Source organism: Gracilinanus agilis, chromosome 4 (genome assembly GCF_016433145.1).
Source record: "Gracilinanus agilis isolate LMUSP501 chromosome 4, AgileGrace, whole genome shotgun sequence".
NCBI lineage: Eukaryota > Metazoa > Chordata > Mammalia > Didelphimorphia > Didelphidae > Gracilinanus > Gracilinanus agilis.
The window spans coordinates 519,832,700-519,843,156 of record NC_058133.1 but is presented as its reverse complement, the minus strand read 5'-3'; the positions used below and the strand labels follow the sequence as shown (position 1 = coordinate 519,843,156).

General features: G+C 55.2%; 1 protein-coding gene across 1 annotated transcript in view; it reads left to right on the top strand.

The window, feature by feature from the left end:
- The window catches only part of HDAC4 (histone deacetylase 4), a 92,707-nt gene extending 82,896 nt beyond the window's left edge, over positions 1-9,811 (top strand). The window contains exons 28-30 of the mRNA XM_044675696.1: positions 2,504-2,588; positions 3,617-3,758; positions 4,444-9,811. Coding sequence (XP_044531631.1) covers positions 2,504-2,588; positions 3,617-3,758; positions 4,444-4,483 — 267 coding nt within the window. The 3' untranslated portion in view covers positions 4,484-9,811. The remainder of the gene's footprint in view (positions 1-2,503; positions 2,589-3,616; positions 3,759-4,443) is intronic.
- Positions 9,812-10,457: the final 646 nt, after the last annotated feature.

Sequence of the window (10,457 nt, the reverse complement as noted above, 5' to 3'; positions counted from 1 at the left end):
AGAAAAAAAGAAAGAAAGAAAGAAAGAAAGAAAGAAAGAAAGAAAGAAAGAAAGAAAGAAAGAAAGAAAGAAAGAAAGAAAGAAAGAAAGAAAAGAAAGGAAGAAAGGGAAGGAGGGAGGAGACAGGGACAGGGACAGAGAGAGAGAGAGCGAGAGACAGAGGGAGAGAGACAGAGAGAGTGTGTGTGTGTCGGAGTCCTCCACAAAGATGTAGAAGTGAATTCTATCAGATGTAGGAACAATGAATGTTACCCAGATTCTCAGCAATTGAGAAGGGATGCTCCCTGGCCTTTCTTCCGAGGCGGCTCCATCCCCAAGATTTAAACCAGGGGGGGATAAAGCCAAGAAAGAGAACATCCCATGCCGAGCTCCCCTGAACATGGATGCCGAATTTCTTCATAGAATATTCACAGTAAGATGCAGACGCTTCGCTGGGGACACGCTGGACTTGGACCAGGGACGCCTCGATGATTCAACATTAGGAAACAATAACATAATTAATCACACGAAGAAGAGAAACAGGGCGAACCCAGGGCTACAAGTGGTGCTTGAAAAGGGACGTTTTCCCTCAGTCACCAGCCTGCCGAGACACGCACAGAAACGATCTTCTGGCACCGGCGCGTGTAAGGCAGAGCCTGGCGTGCGTCTGCCCTCGGTCTCCTGGTGGGTTGCCCTCCCACGCGGCGCCCGCCGTTGGCTGCTCTCTCTTTGGACGTTCTCGTTCTTGGGGTGTCGTAGTTCTCGGAGCAGCTGCCTTTGGAGCTCAGGCCTCCGAGCCAGGCCGTTCATCCCTCGTGTATTCAGCGTCCGTTTTGCCCCAAAACTCCGTTAAGCCCCTGCACATTCCTGGCCAGGTCGTAGCCCAGTGGTGGGCCTCCATTTCCCCATCTGTGAAAGCCGACTGGCCAGTGAGTACTTCCCCCGCCCCGTCCTGCCCGCTCTCGGGCCCGCAGAGCAGACGCGGAAGCTGCCGTCTCTCATGTCCCTCCCCTCGTGTGAGAGTCCGCGGGAGGCTACGACCAGCGTCCGAGGAGGGAAGTGCCGGGAAGGACGGTGGCGGCGGCCCACGGAGCTGGCGTTTGGCGCTCCTCAGTTTGCAGAGCCTCGAGGGATGCCCCTCCTCGGAGCTCCCAAACGGTCCCTGGAAGCACGTGTGAGCCGGCGGGCTCCGAGTCACCCAGAGGAGACGCGGCAGAGAGACCAAAATGGCGCCTCTACGTCGGGGCAGCGAGCGGCGAGGCTGGCTGGATAGAACTCGAGGCTGCGAAGGGTGCCCCGGGGGGACGGCAGCCTGGGGAGGTCGGCACGTCTCCTAGGAAGGCCCCCATCGCCGCCTTGACTCGGAGCCGCTGGTCCTCCAGCCTGGGCACGTGGCGCAGAGCTTCTGCGCCTGGTCTCACGTCCAGCCGGCCGATGGTCCGAGATCCCGCCCGTTCTCGCAGATGGGCAGAGGTGCCCCTGGAGGCCTTCCCATTCCAGCTGAGTCAGAATTGGAACCCAGGTCCTCCTACTCCAAACCCAAGTTGGTTCCTGTAGATTTTCTCCTTCCCTCGTCCTGTCCGTGGCATGCCTTTCGCTGTGCCTCCGCTCCTCCCCGCCCTTCCTCACTTTCTGCCCACGTGGGCACGTTCCTGCGCCAGCAAGCCTCGAGCGACCCTTCTTCGGATCCTTTACGCCGTCGTCCTCCCCGGCGTGCTCCGTGGCACGAGGGCAGGTGGGGAAGGGCTGGCCGGCCAGGAAAGGGAGCCTGGAAGTGTGGACAGCTGCCCAGGGGGGCTCCAGGCAGGTTCGCCTCCAGCATTTCCTTTGGCTGTTGGGGGGGGGCGCCCTCCCTTGCGTCCATCCCCCAGGACTGGGGTTGGCCCTTTGGAGTGGGCTTAATAGCGGGCGAGCAGAGGGGCGCCAGCACGTTCCGGCCTCAGGATCTCGGGCTCTCCTTCCCAGGCTCCCTGCTGCACGCCCTGGGGGGGGGGGGCAGCCTGGGGCAGCTCCTTCTGCGCTGGGGCTCCCGCCGTGGGCAGAGCTCGTCCCTTTGTCCTGAATAGCCCTTGTTCCGTGCAGGTATTTCTCTTAGGGAAAGGGGAGGCGGGCGTCACGAGAATCTTTTCTCCCACTAGCCCTGTGAGCCTCAGTCTCCTCAGCTGTCCAATGGAAATAAAATCTCCAGCCCTCGGAGCTTGTTCTGAGGCTGGGATGCTTTTGAAACTAGGGAGCCCCAGAAGGTGACGGGAGAAGTGAATGTTTTCAAAAGTCGCCACTCACCCAGCGGTCAGCAGCGGCTGCCCGCTGCCCCTCGGGTCCTCCTCATGCCTAGCCGGCTGCTGGCTCTGCCTCTACGAGGCCAGATTGGGGAAGAGCAGCTTTGTCACAGCTGAGCTCAGGACCACAGACTGGAGGCAGAAGGAGGCCCCAGGGAGAAGGGAAGCGGCTCTCCCGCCACCTCCTCTCGGGTTGGCATCATCAGAGGCACCTTTAATGTGCCCGTTTCTTTCTCCCTTCCCAGCTCGATCCTCTCCCAGACAAGGTTCTGCAGCAAAGGTCGAACATCAATGCCATCCACTCGATGGAGAAAGTCATCGAAACCCACAGTGAGTACCTGCTGGCCAGGTGTGAACCCACAGCTCTGCCGCTGGCCCTGCTGGGGGGGGGGGGCCAGGGCCTTGCCAGGGTCCCTCCTCCATCCGCCCCAGAGAGCTCTGCCCACCTCGATAGAAGCTAGAACAGGGGTTAGGAGTCGGGACAGCAGCAGTCCCTGCCCTCCAGGAGCTCCCAGTCTGACGAGGGAGCTGGCACAGTGCCCCGGAGCTGTAGGCAGGACGAACAGGAGGGAGTCCCCACCGGGAAGGCACCGGCATCAAGGCGGGCTGGGCTGTGAAGGATGCCAGGGATGCCAGCTGAGGATGGCTGGATAGGCTTGTCGGGGACCACTGGTCCAGGGCTGCCTGTTCAGTACATCCATTTCAGCCCACTGCCCGCCAGGCCTCATGTTGGGTTCTGGGACATAGAGATGAGCCTGTCCTTGCCCTCGAGGAGCGTGGGGGGGGGGTCCAAATGAACCCAGCTGATGGGGGGATCCAAGAAGGAAGGCTTCCTGGAAGAGGTCTCTGAAAGAACTGAGACAGAGGACTAAGCATTTTCTCCAGTCCCTATTAGCTGTCCAACCCAGCCCCCCACCAGAGACAAATGACGCCCCAAAAGGTAGGCAACGACATCTCTCCCCTCACCCACTCGATGAGCACTCCCTGCTGCCCCCTTCCAGCTCCCAGAAGGGCCAGGAAGAGGATTGGCCTCCGGACAGTGTAGGACCACTGCAGCCTTGGGAATAGTGTTCCCGTCGCTTGTGCCCTCTGGGGGCCAGGCACAGTGAGCCTATTTGCTGCTATTCTCTGTCTGTGACATTCTGGCACACCTTGTGGGTGCTGCCGGCCCCAGAATGCCCTCCCCAAGCCAGGCAGTGACCCCCGGGGCTGGCTGTGACAGGGGAGAAAGCTTTCCGTTGAGGTTTTTTCAGAGAAACCCTCTGGGTCTGTGGTTCCCCGTGCAATGCCCGTGGCAGCGTGCCCTCAGCCAGGCTCCAGGAGAGACCCCTAAGCCCTGCTCCTCCCTCGTCCTCCAGGCAAGTACTGGCGATCCCTCCAGCGCTTCTCCTCCACGGTGGGCTATTCCCTCCTCGAGGCTCAGAAATGTGAGAATGAAGAAGCAGAGACCGTCACTGCGCTGGCCTCCCTGTCTGTGGGGGTCAAGCACGCCGACAAGAGGTGGGTTTGGGGCCCAGGCCCGCTCTCCACGGGCTCGCTCTGTTGCCTAACGAGGCCTCTTTCCCAGCGATTTTCCCCCAACATCGCTATTGTCCGAGGGCCCAAGAGTTCGTGGCAGGAGCAGGAGCCACGCAGGCCCAGCGGCCGCCTCCCCAGAAGCCTCGGTCGTCCTGTTCACTGAGCAGATAATGCCTGGCACCCCAAGGCCGCGGTGGGGGCGGCGGCTCGCAGGGCTGGGGGAGACCCGGCTCTTGGCACCAAAGACGCCAATATCTGACTTTAGAAAACAGAGGCAGGCAGCACTAACTGCTTCCAGTTGTGACAGACTCTCCGAAATATTTGGAAGGCAGTTTAATCCAGAACAGATTGACTTGGTCAAAAAATGACTTTGTGGAGTAGGGGGGGGAGGGGGGCAGAGGGGAGAGGCCGAGGGGGAGGGCCAGCAAGCTGGGTGGCAGAGGGAGAGGGATGTCGTGGATCAAGAAAACCCAGCGTGTAAAATGCCTGTAAGGGATCTGTGACCCCGAACCGGCACTGACTTCTCCCTTCTCTCTCTCCGTCTCTGCTCTTCTCTTTCTCTGTCTCTCTCTTCTCCCTCCTCTCGGTCTCTGTCTTCTCTCCCCTCCTCCACCGCCTCTTCTCCGTGCACCCCGTTCCCATTCTGTGGCTTGGGGTGCCATCACAGGTCAGACGATGAGCCCATGGAAGAGGAGCCCCCACTGTAGCCTCCAGCCTGAATCTGCTGGTCTCTCGTTTGTGCGTCTTTTGTCTTGAAGCTCTGCCAAGAAAATTCCTCTCGTTCCTCCTGCGTCCTGTCAGGGTGTTCTCCCAGAATACAAAAGGACAGCCAGGTGTGACGCAACCACAGGACTGGTCTTTGTGGATACAGAAAACGAGTCTTTCTGCATCTCCAGATATATCGACATCCATATAGATAGATATATCGACATCCATAGATCTATAGACACTCGCGTGTGCGCCCACACCCCCACCCACAGACATCTGCGGCCTGGCCTGTCCGCCTCGACTGCGGGACCTGCTGGTGGGCGCAAGCCCACGTGAGACACGGGTGGAACCAGGCTCTCTTTGGCCACTCCAAGAGGAGGAAGCGGCCAGTGGTGGCTTTGGGCAGAGGGGCCACGTGGCGCGAAAACAAACACCAGAGTAGCCGCAAAGGAGACCCGAGTTTCCAAGCTCTAATAACACAGAAAATAAACTTCGTTAAAACTGGTGCTTAAGGTTTGATGACCCACAATTCCACAGTCTCCGTTGAAACCACTCGACTCATCCTGTAGCTCGTTTGTTTGTTTTTTAAGAAAAAGCAAAGGAGAAAAAGGGTTTAAGACTCTGGCCTGCCTGGGAGTCAGAACATGATCTACAAACCCTGACTGCGAGTGTGGCAAGGGAGTGTTTTTAATGGGGAGGGTGGGGGGCCGAGAAGACTAATCTCTCTCTCTTTTTTAATAGAATACAAACCGAGTAAGGAGCGCCCACCCGGGAGGAGGCGGCTTTAGCTTTTCAGAGCTGCCTGAAGATGAGAGTTTGTGCCTTTTTAAACAATTGATGCGATGGACTTGGAGTGGCTGATTTTTCAGAAGTCTGAAGGACAATGCCTTAAGTTTCAAAGAAAAGAAAAAGCAGGACTCTGTGGAGTGACTTCCTCTGGCTGACAACAGAGCCGAGAACTGCCAGCAAGCCCAGAGCCAGCGAGCCAGCGAGCGAGCGAGTGAGAGAGAGAGCGAGCGAGTGAGGGAGCGAGTGGGAGCCTCAGGCCTGTCCTTGCTGGCTCGTGCCAGGGCTGAAGGCAGGTGGACATCCCCTGCCTGCGGAGCCTCCCAAGCGGGGCGGCCCTGGGCTCGGCTCCGCTCCGTTCGGGTCGGGATTTTGTTCGTTTGCTTTCTTTGTGGTTCTATTTCATTTCACTGTTGTTAGGGAGTTGCCCCCCAAGTGGCAAATACCGTTGGGTGTTCCGAAGTCCAAGCAATTGAAAAGAAGCCCAGGCGTTTTCTCTCCGGCCTTGATTATCTAACAGTCAAACACAGCGATTTGGTTGTTGACGCATGTGATAGACACATTTACAGTTTTCGCATTGGGTTGCTTTTCACTGAGAGCAATCTCGCATGAAGCCTTGCTGGAATTGTAGGATAAATAGAGATATAGAGATATATATATATATATGTATGTATAATGTATATTCCAAATGTACTCCAAGCTTAGACACTTGATTCTTACGAGATCTCGATAAAATATTTATAATGCATTTATAGAAGAAATTACAAGGTAACTATAATAAATGCAGATTGGAAAAGGCACCTTGGAAGGGACCCTACGAATGGCTCACTTGGGAATTGGACCAGCCCGGTGCTTAGCAGAAGGAATGGCCGAGCGCCATTGGAAGCATTTGAGGTGGCCAACACATTTGCCACTGGGCAACTACCCTCGATGTTTGCTTTTTCATTTCTGGTTCTGTTTGTTAAGTTTGGTTTCATTTTGAACAGGACCTCTGCCTGCCCCCTGCCCTTCGCGCACACACGTGCGCGCGCACACACACACACACACACAAAATGCGTTATTTGCGTTTGTTTTTTCGAGGGGGGGAGGAGGGGGTTGGAGTGGTAGCAAGAACTAGAGACATTTATGGTTGATTTTTTTATTGGCGCTATTTCCTAATCATGAACCTCGTTTGTGTGGATTTGACGTTTGTTTCCCATTGGGCAGTTTTCTGATGTCAAAAGGCCTTTCTTGCCTCAGTCCATCCTTGTACATTTTTTTTTTAACTTTTTAAGGTCTTGAGTTTTTTATTATTATGGGGGGGTTGTTTGGTTTTTTTGTACAGTCGGCATCTTTCCGCCAGGCTGAGGAGACCTTACGGTTAGCGTTTGTCTTCAGAAATGGAGCATTTCGTGAGAAGAGGGATTGTGGACCGCCACCAGCCAAGTTCTGTTCTTGAAAGGAGCTTGGGATGGTGGGAGGGGGGTGACCAAGCCTCCCCTCCAGTCAGTGGCCTGCAGAGCTCCGCAGGGGAAGACTCGTCAACATTAACAAATGTCATTGTAACTTTTGTTCTCCAGAGACCTTTGGGGGAAAATGCTCTCCAGAATGTTGAACGGGGCGAGGAGTGTTGTTTTTCACGTTGTTTTTTTTCTTTCTTTCTTTCTTTTTTTCTTTCTTTCTTTCCTTCTGCCATCTGGTTTAGGCCCTCACTGTCAAGCGCCAGATGCTCATTTCTGGAGTATGGGGCTGTAGGAGGCCAATGGACACATGGACTCACTCTTTCTTCCTTTCTCTCTTTCTTTCCTTCTTTTTTTTTCTTTCAAAGCATACAGAATAGTACGATTCACTCCTCTGGACAGCTCAGCTCATCTTTTCTCTTTCTTTTTTTGTGACATTTGAAGTCACCGTTTTCATTCCAAAATTGATTGAATTCAGACTTGTGGAAAGAATTTGAAACTTGGGGATGGGGGGCCCCCTCTAGAGAAAAGGGGCAGCCGAGGAATTTTCTAGGCTTGGTCTTGAGTTTACGATTCAGCTTTTCCCTACCGACACTAACTAACTAAGGGCATGGGAGGAGTTCTTCGTTGATCCTTGAGCCTTAGATGTGCATGCAGCCCACTGGAAAGGGCAAGGTTTGGGTGCAGAAAGAAACCTCCTTTGACTCCAGACTGTGCCCCTTCTCGGTAGGGCCGAGGCCTAATCGGCATCCCACCTTGGGGATGTTTGGCCCGCTTGTCGTCGTTTTCTTTTGAGGTTTTCCTTTTCTGTGGTCCGGGAGGGCTCCAAGGGGAGGAAGGAACCATTTTTTCTGCTCGGCCCTGTTAGAGTTGAAACGGGGCCGGGTCCCCCTGCATAGCCTTTCGCTCACTTTTCCAAGCTGTTCCTCTGGAGCACGGCAGCGAGGGGAATCCACCCAGGGCTTCCCCTTCCCTGGAAGCAGGGAGTAGCCAGAAGAAGGAGGCTTTGTCATTTTTACAAGATGCTGGTGGTAGCCCGGAGCTCCCGGCCTAGCCTTTTCTGCCTTTGTCGTGCCCGCGGAGCCAGCCGAGGGATTTACTGCATGTTGGAAAGACCCCTCGAGTGCAATCTTTCCCCTTTGCTTCCTCAGCCCCCTCCGCCCCTCAGGCCATCCGCCGAAAGGCTTTCTTGGTTCTCTTTGGTTCCGGCGGGCCTTGGCCTTTCCACTGTGGGGGTGCCGGCTCCCCTTGTCGCAGGCTGCCCACAGCCGCGCTTCCTTTAGCTCTCCGTCCTCATGCCTGGCCCGTGGGGGATGCTTTCTTCACCCCGTTTCTCACTTGCACCTTTGCCAAGGCCATTGGGGCATTTTTTTCAAACGTTGGTCCACAGGGTCGGTGAGTGAGCACTTTACTGGCCCCGGGGGGAGGGGCGGGGGGCGCTGCAGCTGGCACTCCTGGAGGCGCCACCCTCCGCCCGTCCTTTTCTTGATCCTCCCCCCAGAGCCTCGGCATCTTAGACCCTCCAGGATGTGCCTGAGCGCCACCAGCAGGAGCGCCGAGGCGGCTCCCCGCCTGCGCCGGCCGGGTGAGCCCCCGTTTCTCCTCAGCCGGGCCGGGCCTGCCGGGGCTGCTCCCCCCTCGCCGTGGGCCGCTCTGTCCAAGCCTTTTTCTTTCTTCCGTTTTGAACTCTTCCTGCCCCTCTCCGTCTGCAGAAGAAGGCTGGCGGTTGTTTTTCTTTTTCGGGGTCTCCCACAGCCCCGGAACGTGCAGGGGCAGCTCGGCGGGACGCGGCACGCATGCACACACGCACACGCTCGCACGCACGTACGCACGCACGCACGCAGGCACGCGCGCGGCCGGCTGCCGGGGAGGTGCTGAGGGCTGGGGCTTGTTTTCGAGCTTTGTTTTTCTTTTGGATAGAGAACATTCCTTTGTATTCGTCCTAGTCATGTACTCATTCCATTCTGCTTTTTGTAAACTTTGGGGCCCGCGCGTTTCCCGGGCGTTGATATATATATAAATATATATAAATATATATGAATCTATTTTTTTAAGTTTCCTACACCTGGAGGTTGCATGGTCTGTAAGGTTGGCATGTCTTTCTCTTGTACACAGATTTTGCACGCCAAACTGGGCAGCTTGGGGGAAGCAAAGGCAAAGCCCCTGGTTTTCCCCCCTCGCGGCATTTGCAGATTTTGGCCGAGGCGGGGCGAGGGCGACGACCACACGACGGCGAGCGGGAGGGGGCCTTTGCGTCTTACTGAACTTATTCTGAAGACTTTGTGCTTTTTCTTGTAAGAAATAAAAGGACTACTTAAACCTTCGTCATTTTCAGCAAACCGTTTATCGAGCACTTGTGACATACCAATAATAGAGTTTATTGTATTTATGTGGAAACAGTGTTTTAGAGAAACTACGCAGAGCGCAAAATGGAAACTGCCTGGCTCTCTTCAAAGGGTTTTTTCTTTCTTTCTTTTTTCCTGGGGGGGGGGGGAGACATGTTTTTGGTTTTGTCCCTTCTGTTTCTTTTCAAGGGAGGAGCCGAACTCACCCCTTTCTTGACTGCTTTGTTTGGACAAAAAACAAAACAAACAAAAAAAACTGACACGGAACCTAAAGAGTTAACTTCTCAGCCCCGCCCCTGCTTTTTTTTTAAGTGACTTTTAGTTGACTTTATCGATTGACCTCCCGAGCAGTGCTGGGGTTTAAAAATCTACCCAAAGTTTCTTCCTTGTTGTGAAGTCAGGCCAGTTGGAGGCCGGCTTCCCTTTGGCTTTGGTGCTGGTTTGCAAAGCATGCTAGTAAAGGAAAACGAAATGGAACCTCCTGCGTGGCTGTGCGATCCATCGTGCGGGCGAGTTTCCATTTCCGGGGGTGACGGACTGCTGTCATGGCTAACATAGATATATCCACGAGTGTAAAAGGGGGCCGAAGCCTCGTCCGAGAGCTCATGACAGATCTCTAGTCTCCAAAGCTGTCACTCGAGTATATTCTCCTCCCCCCATCTGTGCCCAGATCCGTGTCGCCCTGGCTAACAGCTGCCAGTTTCTTCTGTGGGCAGGACTCGGGCTCCCTCGAGGCGCCGGTTCTCCGGGCTGACCCTCCCATGGCCTTGCCTTTGCTCAGTGGACTTGGAGGTCTTTCTTTTTCTTTTGGGTCATCCTCGTTGTTTTCCGTTCTCATCCTCGGTTAATCCCCCCACTGGCCAATGGTGTCTTTCTCTGACAGTACCGACTTCTATTGGAATTTTATTAGGAGTCCAGTATTTTGTACCACATTATGACAACTTGTTATTCTTGTGGTGTAAATAAAAAGGAAAAAAAAAACTCACGTGGTACCCGCTTGGTCTTGTGTCCGCATTGTTCTCATTCCGACCAGTTCACTGGGAGCCGGAGCACCAGTTTGAGTCCGAGTGTTGGGCCCGGGGAGCCACTTCAGACTCAGCCTCTCGCCAGCCCCAGGGGAGGTTAAGCCAACCTCAGCCTCGGCATTACCTCTGTGGCCCTCCTCAGGGTCAGTGCGCAAGCGTGGGAGGCCACCTCCTTCTCCACCGTCCTCAGGAGGACCCTGGGGGCCCCTAGCTGAGAGCAGGAGACCAGCCTGGGAGTCCAGAAGGCCTGCTTCCCCTGAGCTGCCTGTCACCGGGGGCCATGGACTACTCTATCTCACTTAGCCAGGAGCTGTTTATTTGCTCTATTGCAGAGAGCTTATCCACCAGGCTTTCCCATGAAGTTGGGGCTCCAGATTC